Here is a 25,239-nt window from a genome sequence, read left to right as displayed (position 1 = left end):
GTAATCGGAAGTCATTATGTCAAGCCCATACATGACTTGTCAATGGTTGATCCGTTTGCAGAAATGATGAGGTTTCGAAACAAGCCTTACAAGTGGTAATATCAGTTTGAACCTCTCTTATGTCCATGTTCAGCTGATCAGCGCGAGCGTCTGCAGCTGCATGAGCTGAATTTCATTTCTAATATGAGTTTGAACCTTGTAATTTTCAAATTTGAGCCATATAACTTTGGAATTTGAACGTTGTAATATTTTTGGATTTTGTGGTACAGTCGTTGAAATGGCATCGTACGAGACTCGTGTATTAGTAGTACTATTTTGACCTTAATATGCAATGCACTTAGATTTTATTTACCATTCGCGAGTGTGTTTCCCTTATCGATCTCATTGCAAATGATCTGTATAGCTTACTCGACTGCAATCTTCAACATTATTGCACACAATTGGTTTCTTCAACTATGTGCCCTGTAAAGCATAGAATTAATTATCGCACTCGAGTGTGCATCATTACCCTTCTATGTAACTTTGACCTCACCACCCACTGTTAAACTTATGCTCGAAGTAGTTCCGCACACTTCATTTTTCCAAAGCTTTTTGCCAATAAACGTCCACGATTTATCCCTCTTCTAGCCGATGTGTGGCCAAACTAGCTGAGCGGGAAGCTTGTGCGGTTGCGCGCGGTAACCTGGGCGGTTGCGCGGGAACAGGCTCACCAACTATACATCTGGCACCTCTTCGAGCCCATGCGTGGTCAAACGAAACGCCTGTGGGGTGCTCAAGCATGCACTGGAATCCTTCGCTGTGAACGCGGTGACAAGACGTGACGATTACAGGCCAATCGACCCCATTTTATTATAGTGGCCATTTAACCCTTGTGTCTCTTCAACCTTTCGATCACGCCCCAGTATTGCAAGAAGCACACCCACCAAGACAAATTCTTGAGGGTATCATGCGCGGCTCCAATGACGCTCCGAGCGGCTGCCGATGACGAGCAGCAATTCACCATGCATGCCGTGGTGGACACCCACAGAAGGTTCACGAAGCTCTCAGTGGTGTACACCAACAACCCGGTCTGGGTGGAACACTCCATCCACACCATGGAGTTGTTGCTTGCTGAGGAGAAGTACAAGATGGTCGGGTTCGACCTCAAGTACACCCGCGCTTGTGCGTAATCACGTCCTCGTCTACCACTACTGCCTGGCCACAAGTCCTTGCGAGCGTTTCACCAGGTTTGCCAACAGTCCCCAATACATGTTCGCTACGATGGACATCACCAATAATGTAAAGGTACTCAAGAATTCGGGCATCGCCTGCCAGAATCTTGTCGACATCCAAGGCCAATACAAGATCTGGGGCAGCAAGAAGTATGAGAAGGACTCACTGGTTCACCTCGCCGAGGCCAACATCGACCCCTACTATAGAGACAAGAAGGATTCCTGCAACAAGGACAAGTGTGCATGGCACTCGGCCTGGATGGAGAAACTCGACAAAGCTCACGTCATGTACGCGGCCAAGGAGGCATACACGAGCTACAAGATATACAAGCAAATCGTTGACATGACGAAGTGCCTCCTTCCCCAAAATGGCCAAGGATCCAGCCAGAAGCAGAGCAATGGCAAGCGTCGTCACAACAAGAAGTAGATGATTAGATGCTCGAGTCTCCTAGTTGAGTATGCATGTAATTGCTTACTTTGATGTGTGCAAATGTTATGTGTCCAGTCACTTATGTGATTATATGCTTAATTTGTTCATGCAATCATGTTCTCATAAGTATATATGTTGATGTTCTGTAGATAGAGCGTATATATTGTGCATACAGAGCAAATCACATCGCACACAGACTACACAGTGGAACCCGTCGGTGATGATTTCACCAATTGCTCACAATTGTATACCAACAAGCGTTTGCCCACAACACACACGTCTTGTGAATAGGAATCATCTGTGTTGTTATCGGTCTTCCCACACATTTTTGATTACTGACCTATTTGTCGTGTATCACACACATCTTGTTAAGTTGACCCGTTTCTGTTGTGTTGCCTAATCGAAAACAGTTCATCCAAGTGAACTGTATGTCGTATATCGCACACACCTTGATCTGGCCGATCGTTTCTATTGTGTTGCCTAATCACAAACATCATCTGAGTGAACTATATGTTGTATATCGCACACACCTTCAGCTGTCTGACCTTTTCTGCTATTATGCTCATCGCAAACAGTTCATTCGAGTGAACTGTATGCCACTCATCGCACACGCATTTATAATCTGAATCTTGTTTGATGTCTCCATCGCAAATGTTTTGTATCTTTTTTGACGGTTTAATTACATCATTGTTTGCAATTAATGCACCACACACAGTTTCGTCGAAGGATCTCTAGTTATATTGTCGCGTTTGGACCATCCTGCAGTAGTGTAAGTAAATAGAAGTGTGATGATCACCATTATTCATTGTTAGTGCATTGTCCCAAGTGAGGAAATAAAAAAAAGGACCAAAGAGAGCCTAGAAAAAAGTGGCCAAAAAGAGCCCATCAAAGAAAAGAAAAGGAAAAAGAAAAAATGAGAAAAATGAGAGAAAAGAGAGAAGCGGCAATGTTACTATCTTTTTTCACACATGTGCTTCAACATAGCACAATGTTTTTCATATGGAGAGTCTCCCATGTAGTCACTTTCAAATAACTAGTGGTAATTTTTCATTATAGAACTTGGCTTGTATATTCCGATAATGGACTTCCTCAAATGCCTGAGGTCTTCTAGAGCAAGCAAATTGGATGCCTACCCACTTAGTTTTCTTTTTGAGCTTTCATACACTTATAACTCTTAGTACATATGTTGCATGGCAATCCCTACTCCTTGCATTGACATCAATTGATGGGCATCTTCATAGCCCGTTGATTAGCCTCGTCGATGTGCGACTTTCTCCTTTTTTTGTCTTCTCCATATAATCTCTACCACCATACTATGTTCCATCCATAGTGTTATATCCAAGGCTTGCGCTTATGTATTGCGTGGGGGTTGAAAAAACTGAAGCGCGTTAAGAAGTATGAACAATTGCTTGGCTGGCACCGGGGTAGTGCATGATTTATACTTTGTGTTAAGAAGTTGGAGCATGACAAGGCTATATGATTTTGTAGGGATAGCGTTCTTTAGCATTGATATTTATAAAGACATGATTGTTTCTTGGTATGCCTGAATATTGATGTCTTTATGTTAAATTATAGACTATTGCTTTGAATCATTCGGATCTAAATGTTCATGCCACAAAAGAAAGATTACATGATCAACATGTCAGGTAGCATTCCACATCGAACATTCTGTTTTTACCATTTTACCTACTCGAGGATGAGCAGGAATGAAGTTTGGGGATGATTGATACATCTCCAACGTATCTATAATTTTTATTGTTCCATGCTATTATAGTATCAATCTTGGATGCTTTATATGCAATTATATATCATTTTTTGGGACTAACCTATTAACCTAGTGTCAAGTGTCAGTTGTTGTTTTTTTGCCCACTTTTGATTTTCCAGAAAATCAGTACCAAACAAAGTCCAAATGTCATGAAACTTTTTAAAGATTTTTCTGGACATAAGAAACCCTGGAGTGCCCTTTTATATTTGTTTGTTGTTTGGATAAAATACCTAGATCTGAAATTTTGATTTGGAGAGTCTTTACATAGCTACTCAATTGTTTAACTACTTGTTGATCTTCACTTATATTTTTTTGAGTAGTTTGTCATTCACTCTCATGCTTCATTTATATCTTAAGAGTGAACTGTTGAATGAATTGACTATCATAAATATGAAATTCTACATGTTACATATGTTTTCACATTAGGTTTATAAAGTAAAATCTATTGAAGTTTGACAATCACAATATTGGTCATACAAGCAATTCATGAATGATTAGTATAAGAGAACTTTCACATACAAATATATTATCTTGGACATCTGTAATTGTGAATACCCATAATTATTTTCAAACTTGACCGAAAATATATTATCTTAGACATCTGTAATTGTGAATACCCATAATTATTTTCAAACTTGATCGAATAAGTTGAAGTTGGACAAGAAAGACAACGTAATGAGTTATGGTTGGGTATATTTGTGTAGAAGTTATATTGTTATGGATCCTCCAATATGTGGTGCTTGTTTATAATCTTGCTAGGGAAAATTTATGTACTAAGCCAGAATATTGTTTGTGCATCCAAAATCCTTGAGCCAAGTTTCTTCCATAAGTTTCTACCATACCTACCTGTATACGGTATTACCCTACCGTTTCAAGTAAATTTGCATGTGGCATCTCTAAAATCTTTAAATAAACATATGTTTTGTGTGTCCGTACCACTCATGGAGCAACAGGGCGGTCAGTATTTTTCATAGTAAATGGGTTATTCTCATGATGAGTGTTTATTCACTTGTCCTTGCATGAGATGGGCTGATAATTGGGATTCCCAATATCTTAAATAGATAAAAATAAAGAAATATATAATAAAATAAACTCCCCCTGGAAACTTGATTGTTTGGAAGGCACCCGTGAATTCGGCTAGCCATGGCTTGTGTTTTTATGCTTGAGGGGGAGTAAACTTTTCATTTCTATATGGGAACTGCCAATAATGTTTTTAGGGGAAGATATTGTGTACCTTATTTGTGACATTGACCAGAAAAGCACACCACTAAAATATATTCATCTTTGTTTTAAGCAACGAGCTCTGCCACATAAGCAAATCCCTGCTCCCCTCTGCATGTGCAGGAGATTCAGGGATCAATTTCTAGCATCTATAAACTGTTCGTGTTGAATTGGATTTTGTACACATGTTTCTACTTGATGGGATATTTTTAATAGCCCAAAAGGCCTTGTGAAGCAATTTGAGGCTAGATGACTCAAAGAGGAGACAGTTGGAGAAATTGTGCGAACAGTATGGGGAAAAGCCAAACTAGCGGGTGTTGGCCCGTCACTTGTTGCATGTACACCGGGCGGTTCAGGCTGATTTACACACTTGGGCCCGAGAGACTCTAAAAGGACCAAAGCAAAGAATTAGTAAATTAAAAAAAAAGAACCAGAAAAATTGAGGCGGGGACGTATGAATGCGGAATCTCGCTCTCGCCAAAAGGAAGTTCTCGTTTTGATTGAGAATTTGTTAGATCAAGAGGAGATTTTTTGGCTACAAAGAGGAAGAGCTAATTGGTTGATGCATGGGGACCGTAATACATCTCTTTTTTTCATAATGCTGCAACGGCGAGAAAGAAAAGGAACAACATTAAAAAAAACTTCTTGATGATTCTAGGGTTTGGCAACAAAGAGCGGAGTTAAAGGATCATATCAAGGGCTATTTCTGAAACCTTTTTACCTCTGAAGTGTTGCAACCGAATATGGATGTTCTATCTCCCGTTAGGAAAAAAGTGTCACATGAGATGAATCATGCCCTTCTGGCGCCTTATACGGCGATGATGTCCGTAAAGCTCTTTTTGATACTGGAGATTTAAAGGCCCCTAGCCCTTGACGGGCTTCATGCTATTTTTTACAAAATATTTTGGCCTATGCTTGGGGATGATCTTGTTCAAGAAGTTTTGCAAGCGGTGAATATATGATACTGCGATAGTGATGACCCTGAAGGTAACTCACCGAATAAGGTAACTCTGTTTAGACCAATTAGCCTTTGTAATGTTGTGTACAAGGTTATTTTCAAAATGGTGGCCGTTCGCTTGAAGGTTTTTCTTCCAGAAATCATCGGCCGACACAGAATGCTTTTGTGCCTGGAAGAATGATTACTGATAATATTTTAGTGGCCTATGAATGTTTTCACAAAATAAAAAATAAGAGGGATGGAAAGGAAGGATCTGTGCTATCAAACTAGATATGCATAAAGCTTATGACTGGGTTGAGTAGGTTTTCCGTTGGTATTAGGCTTCCAAGAGAGTTTGGTCAATTTTATTATGCAGTGTGTTTCCACTGTTGAATACCGGGTTAGGTTTAATACGGAAGAAACTGAGAGTTTTAAGCCATACAAAGGTTTACGACAAGAAGACCCATTATCTCCCTATTTATTTTTGCTATGTACTAAGGGGGTGACCGCTCTTTTGTCACATGCGGAGGAGAATGGAAAAATTGAAGGCGTCAAGGTATGTAGGGAGGCTCCATCTATTACGAACCTTCTTTTTCGGATGACTCATTTATCCTGATGGAGGCAAATGTTCAGAATCCCGAAGCTTTGAAAGTTATTTTGGATTCATATTGTACAACATCTGGGAAGTTGGTCAGTGTTGATATCAAGCATATTTCTCAGTCCCAATATGAAAGTGGAGATTAGGGAGCAACTTTACACCACTCTTAATATTATGACTGAAGCTCTGAACAATAAATATTTGGGGTTACCAGCTAATGTGGGTATGGACAACTCTGACTGTTTTCAGTATTTGATTGACCGTATCGTCATGAAGATAAATGGATGGAAAGAACAACTTTTATCCTCGGGAGGGAAGGAAATCCTCCTGAAATCTGTTGTACAAGCGATCCCCACCTATGTGATGTCCGTCTTTAAAATTCCCAAAAAAATATGCAAGGGAATCACGATGCGATGTCTCATTTTTTGTGGGGGATGAGGACAATCAAAAACGGATACATTGGATGACTTGGTGAAAAATATGTGTACCCAAAAAATCAAGGGGAGTGGCGTATTCTTGAGAATCCAAAATCCTTATGTGCGATCGTAGTGGGAGCTAAATATTTCCCAAACGGTGATTTATTGGATACAAAACTGAAGAAGGATCCTCTTTTACTTCGCAAAGTATTATGGCGGGGTTAATTGTCTAAATCACGATTATATTTGGCGTATTGGAAATGGTCATAATATTGATATTGGAAAGATGCTTGAATCCCAAACTGTGCAAATAGAAAAGCCTAGAGGGAGTAAATTGATCTCAAAGGTATCTGATTTAATTGATCCAGTTACTAGTAATTGGGACGAAAATCTGATCTTGCAATTCCTTTGCCCCAACATGACATGTTGGACTTTGTCGCTTGAAGCTATTCAAAGAATGGAATGTTTTCTGTTCGATCAGCCTATGTAGTCCAATGGGAACACCAACACGGGGAAAAACTGAGAAGAATCGGTGAGATGGGACATATGACTATTAATCCTATTTGGAGCGGGATTTGGAAGTTATCTTGTCCTTCAAACGTAAATTTTTTTCATTTGGCGAACGCTGCATGGCACCCTCCAGTGTAGAGTTACTTTAGCAAATAAACACATAAAAGTTACCCCAGTTCCTACTTGTTCCTTTGGATCAGAAGATACAGATCATATGTTGAGCATGCCACCCTCCCGTGTAGAGTTACTTTAGCAAATAGACACATAAAAGTTACCCCCAGTTCCTGCTTGTCCCTTTGGATCAGAAGATACAAAGCATATGTTATTTCAATGTGAGAAAGCAAAGGAGGTTTGGAGAGTGCTGGGACTGGATCAGGTCATTAAAAGAGCATGCGAGGTTGATTATGCTGGTGAGGCGGTTCTTGAATTTTTTTTTTCTTTCTTTCTATGCATGAACAGGAGCTCTCTATCTTGGGTATTTCGAATGTTCGTGAGATGATTGTGATTACAACTTGGTACTTATAGTGGGAGAGGCAAAAATCGGTCCATAAAAAGAAAACCCAAGATGCTAACTAGATCTCTATGGGGATTTGTGCTATTACGTAAACTATGTGGCTACATACCAAAGGCTACTATAAAAAGAGTGTTGGATCCAACCTCAAGAGGGTTGGTAAAACTTAATGTGGATGCCTCTTTTGATCATGACCTGCTTAGGCGGGTATTGCGTTGAGGGATGATAAAGGGAAATTCATCATAGGGGTGGATTGAAGAATTGATTGGTGCACGGATGTCACTGAAGCTTTGGCGCTTAGATAACTCAGATAACTTGGAGGCCATCGAAACCATGAATAATAGAGGATGGTTGGCAAGTATAGCGGCAGCAGTATTTGACTATTGTTATTTTTTGGCTTGTGATTTTCCCATCACTAGATTCAGGCACTATAATAGGGAAGCCAATAGGGTTGCACATGAACTTGCTAAAGTAGCTAAATTTTCTACAACTTTAAACTGGTTTGAGGAGCCTTTGAGCGAAATTGTACCTCTCCTCATAAACGATGTACTTGTTATTACAAATGAATAAAGATCTGTGTTTTTCAAAAAAAAAAATACATGCGTACCAGTGCTACTATTGCAGAAGGGCAGCAACCTACCAATTGGAACAGATACACCAGACATAGTACCCGAAGCGGAATCAGTCACTTCTATCAAAACTCCTGAACCTGTAACTTGGTTTGTCAAGAAAAGAATGTTCCTGATTGTAGGTCACCGCAAATGTCTCTGTCTTGATATCTGCCTTAGGCCTGCTTCCAGGTCTTCCAATGTGATTGTGATTATGGTCTCAGCGTCATTGCAACTGAAATCAAGACGAAGATCCAAGTTTTCACGTGCATTGACAAGCAGTGTGTCTACCAGACCTCCGTTCATCTGTTTAAGCCACTCCTCAGTGGTCTCCCTGGCAATCAGCTCTCCAACGGCACCTCTGGTGCAGCTCCGGTGCAGCCTGAACCCGTAAAGCAAACTTGTGTCAGTCAGGCTATTCATCTTCAGAAGCAATATCTCCGCTAATTCTGTCGTGGTGAAATCATCAAAATCAAAGAACATCGTGACCCTCCTACAGAAACCGTCGTTCGAGGCAATGACACGCTTCATTTGCTCGCAGTACCCAGCAAATATGACAACTACTTTGCCACTGTCCATTACAGACATTATCTCCTCCAGTGCCTCCAAACCATAATCCTTATCATCCGATTTTTGCGTTGGTATCAACCTGTAAGCTTCATCCACAAACAGAATCCCTCCCTCGGCATCTTTTATCTGTAAGAATGCAGGCACAATTACAATGATAACGTATTAAGCAGAGAGAAAACACCACTAAACATTATAACACTATGGAGGGGAAAAGCCTATTATATTTAATTCACATATAAAACTCATTTCACTGTTAATTAATATACTGAATGTCCTACGAAAACCAAACATAAGAACTGAATACCTAAGCACCAATATTAGGAGAAATAAATACTTAAACTGCTAAAATCACTAGGAATAGCACAGAACAGAATTGAGCTTTCAATACTAATACTTGCAAATCAGCAATAGAATTTTGTGCACGTCAATGTAGGTACAGCAGGGTGTCAAAACTGAAGAGAAAATATCAATAAAACCTTCCGCCTCGTCTTTGGTCCAGTATGCCCCACAAATTCTCCAACAAGATCAGTTCGCTGAACTTCAGTAACTTTGTCAGTAGGGAGAATCCCAATCATATGTAGGAGCTTTCCAAGAATCCGAGCAACCATTGTTTTACCTGCATTAGAGGTTACAATACTATGCAGTGAGTATTGAATATTGATGGCTATGGTGCCTATATCGAAAAGTAAAAGCAACTGCATATCATGTTTTACCTGTGCATTAGAGGTTACAATATTATGCACTGAGTATTGAATATTGATGGCTTTGGTGCCTATATCGAAAAGTAAAAGCAACCGCATATCATGTACTCCCTCAGTCCCAAAATAATGACGTGGTTTTACTTCAAATTTGAACTAAAACCACGGTCACTTATTTTGGGACAGAGGCAGTATATAGCCTTGTGTTCCGTATTGGCAAGTGCCAAATGTAACATGGCAGTAAAGGAATGGTCACACTTTTCAGGCCCATGAGCTTTCAAAGCGTGTTTGTCCAAGATTCGGGACAAGTCCTTTTTTAAATTTGCATAGCTATTCTAAATTTGCCCAACCAACCCAATTTATCAAAACATAACATTATCAACAAGGAATTCTTTTCTGGGAACCCATTCTCAAGGATCTCAAAGTTACACGTGCTTGGCTTTGAGCACTTTGAGAATGGGTGACTGCCCGGGAAGTTAATTCCGGGTGCGCACGAGTGAGCACAAAGTGTGCAGGAAAAACTAGTGTTGGTCCGTGGGGACAGTCTAGATCCCAGGTGGTAGCCAGGGGCATAACACATTATAAGAGCATCTCTAGTAGAATTTTTATCCCTAAAAACTGACAAATCTGTAAAAATTGCACTCTAGCAGATTCCCTATCCCTCTACTTTTTTAAAGTCAACGCGGAAAACACCTTGATCCAAAATATAGGGAAAACTCTTCACTGACCCTATCCTATATTTTTCACTCCCATGGCAGGAGAGAGAATTCCCCCAACCAACGGTTACCGCTTGACCCCGCCGCGGCCACACCGCCCCGACGGCCTCGCCAGCGAGGCCATGGGTCCCACCCATGCCCCCGTGGAAACTTTCCATCCACCCCATGCCGAGTCACCGTGGCCCGCACCACCCCATCATGGCTCTCGAGCCGGCAGCGCAGCCAACAAGGAAGCGTGGTGCTTCCCGCCTACGCGGTACTACGCCAAGCTACTGCCACCCTATAGGTTGCAGCCCCCCAGCCTCGTGTCGCACAATGCCGATCTCCCATTTCAGGGGCTTGCGTGCGGCATTGACGCTGCCACTAAGCCTGAAGCGGCCTTCCCCCGATCATGTCCCCGCAGCGCCTCCTACAGCCCCTCAAAGGCCCTCCTTCGCCGACCATTATCACTGGCGAGCTTGGCATGTGCAACGCCTCCGAGGTGTTCGACCGAATGCCCAAAAGGTGAGTATTTATTCCTTTTTTCCTCGATGTTTCGGTATTGTTGCTAATTGTTTTTTACATTGCTAGTGCCAATTCTTTCATGAGCATGATGGGCATAGACAACATCGAATTCTCAATGCCAAATTATGAAGTAGAAGAACATGATTATGAAGTACTATGATCATATATTCTGTTCGACATACATGACATCTTGCTATCATAATTGCTCATGACTTGTTCGTTGCCATAGGTGGCTGTCATCCAAGGGATGTACAAGCAAATGTTAAAATCGAAAGGGAAGCCCTTTACCTTTCACCATTATTGGGCATTGCTCAAGAAAAGTCAAAAGTGGGGGAATAGGAATGAAGAAGCTCTACCGAAGAGGGCAAGGTCAAGACACTCTTCTCCCAAGAATGATGGAGGTGGAGATGAAGTTGGTGAGGGAGATGATGACGGGTGAACCATACTTGATGAGGCCCAAGAGAAAGAAGCACGAGAAGAACAGGTTAAAGACAAGCACGAAAGTTGGTGCCTTGGGGGAGAAACTTGATGGGATAGTAAGAACAAGGAGATGGCGGAGGAGATGATGAGATCAAGGAAGGAGGAGGCGGAGGAGATGATGGAAGCAAAAGAAGCTAGCAAGGTGGCAAGAGGTCAAGGGAAACGAGGAGAGAAAGGCAAGAGCCGAGGAGAGGATGCTTGCCATGGCGGACGGACAGGCCGCCACAGAGGAGCGAAGGCTTGCTCTCGAGGAGTGTAGGGTGAAGGTGAAGGCCAACAGAGAAATAAGAAAATATCACGTTCATAGATACCAATGGCATGGATGGGGGCATATTGGGAGCTTACTCGTCTACATTATCTTGGCTTCCAAGGTGGTTGGGTGGGCAGTTTCATGGATATTGTGAACTTTGGGGGGGGGGGGGGGGGCAATGAGAGTGTGTGAACTTTGCTTCTCATGTTTGGCAGTGAATGATGATTGATTTATCATGTGCTTTTGGATGATACGTGATCATCGGATGGATTATGTGATATGGTAACGGGTGTGGAGCACCCTATGATCACCACCATGGAGTTGGCTCCGTCAGCAAGGGACGCGCGCACCATGTATACTAAGGTGAATTCTATCCTTTATGTGTGTCCACTTCGTTATCTCTTAGATGGTATACTACTTGAACCCCCCTGCATGTATAGGTTTGAGCGGAGCTTCACGCATATCAAGGAGTGCAAGCACAAGGGTACGCCTAGACCATCCGCGAGGGAAGCATGAAAGCGGTGACAGAAGAGGATGGAGCAACGGAAGAAGGTGTGCAAAAGTTGCACTACCGGACTATCCGGTCAAGCGGACCATATTGTCCGGTCGCCGCTGGAGTCACATACGAGGCTCTCTGGACTGACTAGACTATCCGGTCATGGGGCAGCCTGTCCGGTCCTCCCGACCAGACCGTTCGATAGTGTTGCCTACAAGCAGCATTTGGGCAAGGCCCATGTATATTTCCCTTTTTGCCCCTCACTTGCCCCTTCATGACTTGGACCTATATATACCTCATCCCCTCCTCCATTTTAGAGTTAGCAACACATATGACCAGATCTTGAGAGCCTTGCTCATCTCTATGTCCTCTTGGAGGATCAAGACCTCCATTAGAAGAATCCCAAGGGATTAGCCAAGGTCTCCATCTCTCTAAGATTTGGGGAAGACTATCGCTCAAGACCCTCATATCTCTTAGAGATTGGGGAAGAACTGCCTTAGTTATCTTCACTTTCCTTTGTTGTTGAATGCTTGTGATCCATCACTTTAACTCGAGATTTGGGGATTACTTGTGTGTGGATCTTGTCCAATAGTGTTTTCCTCTTGCGTTTCCCGCAATTCCCTTTTTGGTCTTCGTGTTCGTGATTTCCCCAAATCCACCTCCAATTCATGAAGATCGGGCCACCATAGTTTGGTCCTATATCATTTGGTATCATGAACAAGGATGCCACGATTTGGAGCCCACCCCCCTTACTTTTATAGCCTTTTTTTTTAATTTTCCTTGCCTAATTTGATAATCCCCCAAAAAATTGCCATGCCCGATTTTGAGTGATTTGTGGTTTCTTGCGAGTTTTTGTTGGATTTGATCCATGGATCCGGTGTTTTGCCGGTTGTTATAGCCTCCTTTGCGTTTCCTAGCCCCATTTTTTTTTCTTTCCCCCCACCAATTTCAAGCTTGAAATCATCTATTGCCACCCAAAAAGTCAAACCATGTCAAGGACTGTCAGTCCCCCCCCCCCCCCCGACCAGACTACCCGGTAGTACAAAAAAATGCCTCGGTTGGTTCCATGTTTTGGCCATAACTTCCACATCCAGACTCCGATTTCAGTGTTCTTGGGCTTGCTTTGAAGCTATCAGTGTGCTTTTAATCCTCACATTGGTTTTCACATCTTTTGGCCAAGAAAAATTTGGAGGTACTTCATCGTCAAAGAATATCTCCTCCACCTATCAAGCTTATCTTCGTTGGCTTAGGACCTTGGACGTCTACAACAATACTTGTACCTCTACATCAACTACATCAACAACCAAGCTCGCCTACGACGGCAATCACTCCATACTTTGACACCTTCAATCGGAAGCAAGGCCGGTACCTCCGACTTTGTGAAAGGTAAAGTGTGACGAAGGTATCCATTCCATCACAAACTTTGCCTTCCTTGCCATTACACTTGACAGCCCCACCATTCTTTGCAAATACCTTTCAAACCTATTGAGATTAGGTATCCGAGTGTTGCCGGGCCTTGTGAACTTGAGCACATTAGTGATTGCATAATATCGTGTTATAGTTTACTCCTAGCATCATATTGTGTTACTTGTCTTGCATATTTGGTCGAGGCTCAAGAAAGTGGTGAGACGAAGAGAAGTGCAAAAAAAAACGATACAAAAGAAAGAGAAAGAAAGAGAAAGAGCCACAAAATCTTATAAACAAGATCATTTTGAGCAAAAGATAATTGTGCATAAGGAATTAAGAATACTTGAAACAGGAAACGTTACGCTTACATACATAGGTTGGTGCCAAGTTGCGAATCTTGCCCAATCATGAAACCAAGCTAGCATCTCTCCTTGTGCTTGTGCAACACAAGCTTAGTGTTCATTAGGCAATATTATATTGCTCATCCCTACAGTTGCATTAGCCCCATTTATCTCCACGTGTGATTTTCCTTTTGCTTCTGTATCCATCCTTTCGTGAACACTTCCCTGCCATTTTGAGTTCATTGTGATTCTCTTCCAACTTTTACATATCTTGGACTTCAAACTGCTTGATTTCGTCCACTGATCCCTACTGAGCTCCACTGTAAGTCTTTGCGTGTAGGTGTGAGGTTGGACAAGGGCTCATTACCAAGTGCATATTATCAATTGTGAAGTCGCTTGATCCTTCACCAACATCGGAAAGAGGTAACTTTGGTATTGTTTGTTCCCTTCTCTACTCACACCTTGCTCGAGTGCTACTATGGATAGGGAAGGTAATTCACATTCGGTCTACGCCAACAATGACAAGTTTGATGTTGAGATGGACCTTTGGGATGCCAAGATTGGCGCCAAGGTGAACACACAAGTAGAGCTTCTTCAGCAAATGCTCAAGAACCGCAAGTCTTGTTCTTCTTCAAGATCATCTTCAAGAACGCGTTCAAATGCACATGCGTCCAAGCTACCATCTACTTCCAGATAACACCGACACCATCACTGACAAGAAGCTACGACGCCAACATCAAGGAGACCAACTACAAGCAAAGGGAGATCACTCCATCTTCGGGGTCACCACATGTGAGATGGCCAAGCATGGGATATTCCCTTTTGGTCATCATGGTGGCGAATGATGATGATCCACACCTTATGACCTTCATCCTTAGCGACGGTAATGAGATGGTTGAGCATGACTTTCTCTTCAACCATGGCGGGCATATGGTGATGAGTTGAGACATTTTGGTGCGGAGCACCCTACGGTCATCCGCATGGATACACCACCATCGCCCCAAGCACCAAGTGGACCAATGACGAGAGCATGTAAACAAGCTATCAAGAACGAGTTGTCTTCTCTCATTATTGAGCTTCCCTTCACTTCACGTGAGACATGGATGCTACCTCAAGCGGAGACCTTGTGCATACTTAGGTACCACCAAGATTGTCATGGAGAAGACTTAGCTCCTCCTTCCTCTGAATCAAGTCTTCTTCCTCGGCTCTTTCTTCCTCTCCACGTCTCTGTATCGTGAGTTCGACGATTCCATACCCCAGCCATGGCTAGGGAGTACTACCAGTCGGTAGCAATCTCCATCACAGGATCACCAAGACCTCCGATGGAAGAAGGATCTCTTGAGATCTCCAAGCCTCATCTCCTTAGGATTTGAGATGAACTCTACCCTAGTGCTATTTCCATTGGATTGTTCTTGTATTCTTGTGAATCTCATGTGTGTTATTCTAGTCGATGTGTGATTTGGACTTGTCTGAGTGGTTTTCCCTCTTGTGATTTGGTTGTTCTTCCTTTTCCCCCTCCAAGTGTGAAAAGATTAGCCATCTAGGGTTCCACCCTACATCATCTTCGATCAAAGCAAGGTTGATTCACATCGTGGAGTCACTCCACCCTCTCACTTTCTGCCCTATTTTTGTTTCTTTTCACACAATTTCGAAAATTCCCACCAAAAATAGCCCCACCAATTTTTTCATTTTGTTGGTTCATGCGAGAATTTGTTCATTTGGATCCATGAATTTGTTGTTTGGCAAGTGGATCTGGCCTTCCCCAACCCCCACACCTTTCCCCACCATGAAACCCACCCCCAAAAAATTATCCCCAAAATTTCGAGTTCATCCCGAGCAGTTTTCTCCACGAGTTGACTTGCCCGGATCATCCGGATCCCATCCCGGACGATCCAGCCAACACCCAGACAATCTAAAACCTAGTCCAGCTCATCCGACTTCAGCCTATCGAAACTAAAAATCCAAAAAAAAAACTAAGCCCCACCACCAAGCCTTCCGCATACCTAGCAACCTCTACACCACCATACCTTCCGCAATACCACCCATTTCGCCCACGAGAACCTACCTTCCGCTTCATAACCCAATTTTGACCCATTTTATTTGAGATTTTGAGTTGCGGTTTTCCGTTTCCTAATGTGTTTCGGCTAATTAGGGACGTGACGACATCAACATCACCATCATTCATCATCGCCTACGAACCCGTCATCGACAACGACCACTTCACCCTTTGACACCATGACCGTAAGCAAGGACAGTAACTTCTCCGACCTCGACGAAGGTAGTGTTGACGTAGGTATCAATTCCGTCATCATCTCACCTTCCCTTGCCATTGCATTGTTAGCCCCGAGCCTTTTGTGTCACTTGCTCGTTGAGACTAGCCATTTGAGTATTGTCGGGCCAAGTTACTTCTGCACTGTAGTGATACATACTACGCATAGTTGCAAGTGCGTGCATCAACCTTGTTATCACCTCTTGTGTCATAAGTTACTCCCGTGCATACATAATTGCTACATTGGCTCGTGCATCAAGCATCTTGGCAAGGAAGCATAAAAAAGAGAGAAAAGCTTTTAAGCATACTTGGGATAGAAAACATGTTTCGTTCTTGTAGGTTGGTGCACAAGGACATATCTCGCCCATTTGAGCAATCATGCTAGCATCTCTCTCGCGTTGTGCAACATGAGCTTTTCCGTGGAAACACATTTTGTGCATTCCTTGGTTGCACATCTGTGTGTGTGTGTTCCCATGTACCACTCATGGCTATTGATCAATTTGCTTTACTTGCAATTTGTGAATCCTCTTCAACATTTTGCATATCTTGACTAAAACTTGCTGGAATTTTGTGCCAATTATCCTAACCGAGCTCCTCGAGAAACTTTACTTTGTAGGTGCGAGAAACAAGTCTGGTACCAATTCCACTATCATAGCATTCACATTGAGTGATACTCAATACATTCTCAACCTTGGGAAAGGTAATTTGGTATTGTTCTCTCATTTCCTACTAACCTTTGCTCGAGTCTTGTCATGGATAGGCCAAGCGCATTGAACCCGGTCTTCGACTACAACGAAGACGCGAACAACTCCGTCACCAAAACTGATCACTTCAGCCTCCAATGAGTGATGCATGATTCCATTGGTGTCTTGAACGACCACATCAATGGTCTCGCCAATGTCATCCCAATCCGAAGCACGGACAAGGGAGTACCTCGACGCCAAGATTACAACTCAAATGGATGAACTTCGAGCATTGATGGTCAACTGCAAGTCTTCATCATCTTCATCCTCATCAAGGAGAAGACGCTCAAGTCACCAACCTTTGGAGCCCCCATCCAATGCAAGTTCCATACCGCCTCGTGCTCGTCTTCAAGACCAACGCACGATCAACAAGCTTCACCTCCAACCCGCGGGAATGGATTACAAGACCACATCTTAGAGCGTGAGCGACGCCATCATGAAGAACAAGATGCCCTTGAGCAACAAATGCACCAAGAAGAATAAGACACCCTTCGCCAAGAAAACGAAGCACAATAAGCACTCCGTGACGCTCAATTCTAACACCAAGAGCGCCAAAGAAGAGAACGAGAGGCGCAAGATGATGAACAAGCCCGACGTGAGGAACGACATGAATTGAGGTGAATGGCACATACTCCTCATCCTCGTGGCACACATTATACTGAGCACAATGACGACACTTGTTGGGTGAATCACCACATGAATGATGGCTATTGTGCTCACGCTAACCACCTTTTGTGTTTCAAACTGTTGGTTCCGTTTGCTCATTTGAAGGAATCACAAGGTGGTGTCGCCATGAGACATCTTGCCCACGAGAAGATATACACTATGCTTGCCAACAAGTTCTTCGGGAACCTTCATAAGGTGAATTCTTTCCCTTTTGAGCCATCTTGATATGAGCATGAAGAATGGGCTACACTTTCATTGTTGTTTCCTTCTTGTTGTTTGCATATATACATGTCATGGATTGAGGAGCGACATTCGAGAGTGGCCATATAGACCTTGAAGATGATGAGTACATGGTGTTTGACAAGTTCCACTCTTGCGTCGACTCCGGTCTCTTCTCTTTCCCATAGTGATTTGGACTTTGATCAGAGGTCGGGTCTTTGTGTGTGTGTGTGTGGGGGGGGGGGGGGGGGGGGGGGGGGGGTTGGCTCCATCGCAAAGGGACACATCGCAAAGGGACATCGTAAAGGTTAATTATAACCTTTATGTGTGTCTAATTGGTTCTCTCTTGGATGATATATTTGACCCTCCCTCGTACATGTATAGGTTTGAGCGGAGCTTCACGCGTATCAAGGAGTGGAAGCACAAGGGTACGCCTAAACCATCCGCGAGGGAAGCATGGAAGCGGTGACGGAAGAAGACGGAGCAACGAAAGAAGGTGTGCAAAAGTAGCACTACCTATCCGGCCAGGCGGACCAAACTGTCCGATCACTGCTCGAGTCGCACCCGAGGCTCTTTGGACTGACCATACTGTCCGGTCAAGGGGTCTGATCGACCAAATTGTCCGGTCCTCCCAACCGGACTGTCTAGTGGTGTTGCCTGCGCGCAGAATTTGTGCAAGGCCCATGTACCTTTCCCTTGTTGCCACCACTTACCCCTTCACGCCTTGGACCTATATATACCTCCTTCATTTTAGGGTTAGCAAAGCATATGAATAGATCTTAAGAGAGCTTTGCTCATCTTTATCTCATCTTGGAGGATCAAGACCTCCATTAGGAGAAGAATCCCAAGGGATTAACCAAGGCCTCCATCTCTTTTAGAGATTTGGGGAAGACCATCTCTCTAAGACCCCCCCCCCCCCCCCACACACACACACACACACATCTCTTAGAGATTGGGGAAGAACTACCCTAGTTATCTTTACTTTCCATTATTGTTGAATGCTTGTGATGCACCACTTTGACTTGAGATTTGAGGAGTACTTGTGTGTGGATCTTCGATAGAGTGTTCTCCTCTTGTGTTTTCCCCCAATTTCGCCTTGTGATCTTCGTGTTATTCGTGATCTCCCTCCAAATCCACCTCCAACTCCTTTAGATCGGGACACACCATAGGTTGGTCCTATATCAGTAACGAACTACTTTGGATCATGTCGTGCATCTTGGATGCTATGTTGTGTTTGAGTTTGAATTTGAAAATTTCAAAGTTATGTCATTGCAATGTCGTTGAATTGTGTGGGGTAGAAAATAAGAGTTTGAATATGATGTGAAATTGGAGTTGTAATGGGGTGAATCATAAAGAGAAGAGAAATGGAGGAAAGAAATATAGGGATTGCAGCTTTGGAGAATCTGCTAGACTAGACTGGAGCACCCTGGAATCTCTGAAAACTTTTAGGGATTGACCCAAAAAATGGTTTTAGGGTGTCCCATTTTAGGAATTCTACTAGAGGTGCTCTAACAATGAATTCCATAATGATAAATCATGCTGAGAACTGAAAAGGATTTTTGTAATAGAAAAAGGGTAGCTTCTGTGTGGATCACCACCTGTTCCTGGATTGCCCAGAAATGCCATGTGGGGAGCTCTTCTGGTAGCAATCCCTAAGCCCATAGCCCGGCGTTTTTCATCAAAAAGCATTCCCCTGGCCCATCGACGTAATTGCATTTTCAGCTCTTGCAACCCCACGATTTGTGATATTGCTTCTTCAAACTCCGCCATTGACCGTTGTTCATGACATGTCATGAGGGCTTTTTGTTTTCTTTGTTCTTCCATATGGCGAATGAGGAGCTGGAGCAGCATCTCATTGCCAGCTCCTCCTGGGATATGATTTAAGGGGATTTTGCCTTCCTGGGGGCAACATGTGATAGAACAACGTTTACTATTTCTGATACAGTTGTACAGAAAGCAATTGAACCATCATTAGGGAACCAACTGTACGTACATCATCTTTAGCATTGCAATCTGCATTATAGCTTAGCAACAAATTGATGGTGCTGCAATCTCCAGTTTGAAGTGCATGCCAGACAGCTAAATGCAATGGTGACATGCCATTCTGCAACAATATGAATTACACATATTAAGTGTGTGAATTTAGTCAACTCAGGTGGCCTAAAAGAGAAAATAGAAAGTAAATGGATAGATCTTACATTTGTTTTGGCTCCTGTATGTACACCATGTTCAAGGAGCAATTTTGCTGATTCATAAGAACTATTTTTTACTGCCATATGCAGGGGTGTCTCTCCGTACTAAAGAGCAACAGAATTGGTAGTTTATATGCTAATCTCAAATCATAGAAGGAAAGAAAACTGGGCGGAGGAGCTAATAAGGTACTAGCAAATGTGGTACTTTAGTTACCATGTTCTTTGCCTCCACCTCAACCATATCTGCACCTTGCCCTTGCCAATCAAGAAGGAATTTCACTATCTCAGTATTATTGTATCCAGCTGCGACATGAAGTGGTGTTTGGCACATCTGCATCGTACATAAAAAAAAGTAAGATACGCAGTTTGTGGACAACATTACCCATGGCTAAGTCAAAGGAATAGACAAAGAACGTATAGCCACGGTTGTCTGGGATCTAGTCAAATTCCATGCAATTAAGCTGTCATTCACCCGCTCATATTCACGTTCTCAAAATCAGACTTTCCTTCCTATTCTAGAATGTCACAATTGGGTTATACATGATGTTAGCTCTAGGTATAGGATTATGTCAAGTAAATACTTTTGTAAAAGCGTTCTATTTGGCCACAGTGGGAGATATGTCATTGTAGAAAATGGTCATTGTAAATTTTATCATATGCTCTTTTCTGAAATGCAAGCAGAAAAGGACTGCAATAAGGTTTCCTACCAAGATTTGCACATGACAACATCCTGTTGACCGGCAAGAAGAGCAATAAGGAAATACAAATGACATGAAATAGACAAGCATATCAAGACAATTGGTCGAATTGGGAGATAAAATTATCGCTGAGGTATAGTTTTGACAATGACGTAATAAAATATTTACTCCTATAAAAGAACCAGTTCGTGCTGATGGTTCGTCTGCCTCTTCACCGAGAAGGAATAAAGGAACGTGCAGCGGCAAGAGTCTAAACGCTGCCCTCCCACTCAGGCACGTGAAGGTTTACATGTGCTTTGATCGAAGGGGATATTACCTAACATATTTTACTGCCAAGCGCCTGCTAGCACCGGCCATTCTTCCACAATCATCTCGCGTCGTCCATCCCATTGCCTCCTCATGGCGTCCCCCAATCCCTCTATCCTGCCGCCTCTCTCCTTCAATCCCAATCCCCGGCCAGCTCCAATCCCACTTCAAAATTCAAATTAGAGAAACTGCAACCCCTTGCTGCGCCCGCCCAATTTCTCCCCGGCTTCGTCATCCATTTTCCTCTGTTTCTCCTCCGCTCTCCGCACGCTCAGTTTCCCCTGCCATGCTCGCTCGCTGTCACCAGTGTTGCATGCAGTGAGGCCATACCCACTGCCTGAGTCACTCGCTCGTCGCTGCCGGGATTGCATGGAGGCCACATACCCTGCCGGCACACTTGTTCGCCATCGCCAGACAGCTTGGAGGTCGCATAAACTGCTGGGGAGCTCGCTCAAGAACTTCAGCGCGGCCTCACGAGCACAGTGCAACGCTGCGTCAAGGAGCAAGCAGACCGTTCGTCGCGCTCTGCGCCTCTCCTTTCTCTTCTATCTGAGCACATCGTCGCCTCTTCAGATTTGCGCTCTATTTACGTCTCCACAAGGTACACCATGTCAGTTCTGAATTAGTTGGATTATAGCTTAGTGAACTGCAGTTCATGTTTGAACTTGAATATATGGACGAGACGGAAATCTTGGATTCTAAATTACATCCACCATGTTTGGACTTCCTTGATGTTTTTTCCTAATCACTTCACAAATCCTTAAGTAATAAGATTCAATTATACAACAATGATCTGCTGAAGGTGTTCAGTGATGAATATTTTCCCTTCAGGGATAACAAAGTAAAAAAAGAATCATGTATGTGAATTCTTGCTGTGAAGTGGAGATTCCTGCCCAAAGAGCGCAACAGTCGAACCGTCTATAAACTACTCTTGCAGCCCAATAGAAATCAATTTATATACTAGGGTCAGTCATCTAAAATTGCTTTCCATGGACATGTTTGAAGTTCACACAGACAACTTTCAGAGAAGCAACTTGGATACTTGCTTTAATGTTCATTTTTGGAAATAACAGCAACCTGAATGACCAGGACAGTCCCTTAACGTGAGGTGATCATTGCTTTCACTTGACTGATGTGTTATTTGCTCATTTTTTGTGTTCATACTGAAGTTAGTTGGTGGCTTGTTTGCACGATAGTTCAACTTACGAGAAAGTATAGTCAATGTAATTATTGTCAAAGCCGCTTCATACTTCAGACATTTACATGTTCACAACAATTATGCCTTCTAGACACGAGGTAAAAACTACGAGTAGTTTCATCATATACATGTATGCAGTGATGGTCTCAGATCTTACGCTGGGTGTTTCATATCATCACAAAGAAGCCGACCAAGTTACTCAGTTCCTTGTTGGACTTCAAACTGACTAAATTTCGCATTGTAGGGCTATACTATTTCTGAATTTTAGGGTGGTAGCAACAAGGGCGAGGTCCATGATCATGACACAGAGATGGGAAAGTGTGGGGAATGCAGGCAGCGGGAAGGTGTTGCGTTGTGGTTACCAGCTGTAGGGACGAGTATGTCATTAGCCATTTAAATGTTGGCATAGGTGAGGATGATATAATTTTTCTTTATCAATAGTCATATTTTGACATATTCATATCAACATGTAAATATTCCAGCACCTAGTATCCTACAGAACTATAGCCTAAAGTGTTTGTGCTTGATCTAAGTCAGCTGGTATTTTTCAAGAAGGTGTTTCTCACCAAGGAAGGTAGTTATGATAAGCATCGGCATCAACACAAGAAATAAATTTAAGATAACCGAGATTTGCTAAAAAAACAGCTAGAAGATTCCAATCTTACTAAGCATAGAGTTCCTGGCTGGACAAAAAATATATCAATTTTACAGTTTTGCTGAGTAGAAGGCAGTAGGTGTCTTTGGTTTTAGTCCAAGCTTAATCTAATGTAAGAAGAGGGTGAACGTTTGTTCCATTAAGTAGTAATCTAATGATATATATACAACAAAGGTTGCCTGCCGAGAGCATTGCCTCCAGTGGCTTGCTGTGCGTTGAGTATTTGTTTGCAAGATGTAACATAATCCAAGGCACCTATCTAATAAAGGGGTGAATCGTGTGTATAATCTGTGTACAACAGTATATATGTGTAAATGTTTCAGATTGTATAACATCGCCATTGATTTTCTTTTTAATTAAACAACGCTTGCCGGAGATGACAAATCAAAGAGATCACACCCCAGTGGTAGAGGCGAGTGGAGTGGAGGTGTGCAGTGCACAAAGGGCAAAGCAGAGGCTGAAAGTTTGTCTGATTTCTTGTGCTTGGGTATGAGCTGTTCTGTAGTAAAGGAAGATACTCTGCCTTTTTACATTGGTACTCCAATGTAAAAATTAAAATAGTGAGGGGAGGCACTCTGGCTTTTTATATGGAAGATACTCTGCTTTGTGGCAAGAGGAGATATCGTGTTACCTCTGCCCATTTTTGGGGATTATTTACTTTTTAAAGGTAGGGCTAACGACCTAAATAGCAATAACTTAATTTTCATTCAGAAGTTGCTTATCACACATATCCCTTTACAGTATATCCAAGTTTAATAACAAGATTACAATCTTTGTTAATTTTTTGTGACGTAACTTCGTGATAGCGCGTTTCTCTTGTTGAGACCCATATGCTCCATCAGACGATTGGTTTTAAGAAAGCATAGAAGAACATTGATGTGCAATCTTTCATTGGTTATGCAGTAGACAATAAAGACTTGATTGTGTACCGCCACTCTATTTTGTGCATCATTCTGGTAATGTTCTCCTTGTTTCTTCTTCTTCTTTTTTTTTTGCTCCTTTTCTTTGTTTGTTCAGCAAAGGACATATTAGAAGCTAGACTACGACATGGACGGAAAGTATAAAAGTAAAGAAATAGTGGCAAATAAACGAAAGAAGACATTTGAGTGATGGTTGTTTTCTGAAAATTGTCATGATTATCTGTCCTTGCAGTTGTAGTGCCTCAATTAAAGTTTGTTTATTCATGCTTTCTTACTTCTATCTTGCATGCATCTAACTAGTACTCCCTCCGTCCCAAAATAAGTGACTCAACTTTGTACTAACTTTATACTAAAGCTAGTACAAAGTTGAGTCACTTATTTGGGGACGGAGAGAGTACATGATAAGACCCATTCCTAATTTTTGTTGTAAACTAAACCAGACTCGTGCAAATATCAAGGCTCTTGTACGAGGGCACAGGACAGGATATCCAAACATACTCAGTTTTCTCAGAGAGTAAAATCTAGCCAGTTCACCAAAGCAATGCCATAATTTACATGGGAAAGCGACCCGTCTTAAATGGTAACAGGCCATCTAGAAAAGGGAACGAAGCCAAGACAAATAGACAATTAAAGGAACAAAATAATGAAGAAAATCCAATATTCAATCAAACGAATCAAGGGGGATTTTTTGGAAGGAAGCAGGACAGCACACTCCAAGGAAACAGAAATAGCAACAAGAAAAATCAAACACGGCAGGAATAGAAAATTCAAAATTCGGCACCAGGGAACAAGCAAAATTCAGAACCATCGTAGTTGCGATTTCTTGGTTCCGGAAAGGAACTCGTATCCCTACACAAAAAAAATGGAAGAAATAGACAGCAAAGAAGCACATTAACTACACGAAGAGGAGCAAATAAACACGGTGGCGATGCAGTTCAAGTGCAATGTACAGAGAGTCACGGCCGAAGATTCCGAATAGCCAACGCGGGGATGAAATCCAAGAACGAGCTCAAGAAAATCAAGCCTCTGCCATACAATCTGACTAAAACCACATATTCACACCGACAAACGCTGCTTTTCTATCGAATCTCGTATGCTCAATCCACACTGCATGTGCCAAGAACGCCAGGAACGAGCAAAGATCGTGCGTCTAAAGCTGAAGAAAGGCAAGGAAGGAGGGAACGCAAGTAACAGGAAGCGCACGGACCACAGGATTCTTGTCGTTGAGGAGGGCAGGGTTCTCCTGCAGCTTCCTCTGGACGGCCGCCACGTCGCCAGCGCGCACGAGCCCGTGGATGTTCTCGGACTTGAGCGGCGTCGCCCGTCCGTTCTGGCTACCCGGCCCCGGCATCTGTTGCCGCCTTCGCTCCACTGCCCTATCCTATGGCCCCTCCGCGTGTGTGTGCGAGCGTGCGCGCGCGCTCCCCTAGCTGCGTGTGGTGTGAGGAGAAACCGCCGAGGAAGAATGGGAGGGGAAGGACGGACGGTGACCAATCCATCAGCTGTTCCTGCCCTCCCTTTACATTTTCCCCTTTTTTCTATAGTTTGATTGATTGATTCGATGATTTGGTGTTTTGTGAAACCACCCATCCTCCGTCCAACCTTCTCTTCGTGCCCGATCCCCCTCCCTCCCATATTCTTCCTCCTCAACCGCCTCCTCCCATCTTCCCTCCGCCTTTCTCTGTCGGCGCCGCCAATGTTGAG

General features: G+C 42.9%; 1 protein-coding gene across 1 annotated transcript; it reads right to left on the bottom strand.

Moving 5' to 3' along the window:
- Positions 1-8,111: 8,111 nt before the first annotated feature.
- LOC125529571 (AAA-type ATPase family protein / ankyrin repeat family protein) lies at positions 8,112-25,139 on the bottom strand. Its single transcript, XM_087527792.1, has 7 exons — positions 24,743-25,139; positions 19,973-20,089; positions 19,765-19,863; positions 19,560-19,670; positions 19,165-19,465; positions 9,254-9,393; positions 8,112-8,903 (listed from the first exon to the last, which is right to left on the bottom strand). Exons 1-7 carry the CDS (start codon positions 24,884-24,886, stop codon positions 8,352-8,354), a joined length of 1,464 nt encoding a protein of 487 aa, XP_087383918.1. The 5' UTR covers positions 24,887-25,139; the 3' UTR covers positions 8,112-8,351.
- Between the last annotated feature and the right edge of the window lie 100 nt (positions 25,140-25,239).

The sequence above is a fragment of the Triticum urartu genome, chromosome 6A (assembly GCF_056163025.1).
Source record: "Triticum urartu cultivar PI428250 chromosome 6A, HENAU_Tu73, whole genome shotgun sequence".
Lineage (NCBI taxonomy): Eukaryota > Viridiplantae > Streptophyta > Magnoliopsida > Poales > Poaceae > Triticum > Triticum urartu.
The sequence above is the reverse complement of the archived record's forward strand: the minus strand, read 5'-3'. Positions and strand labels throughout refer to the sequence as shown.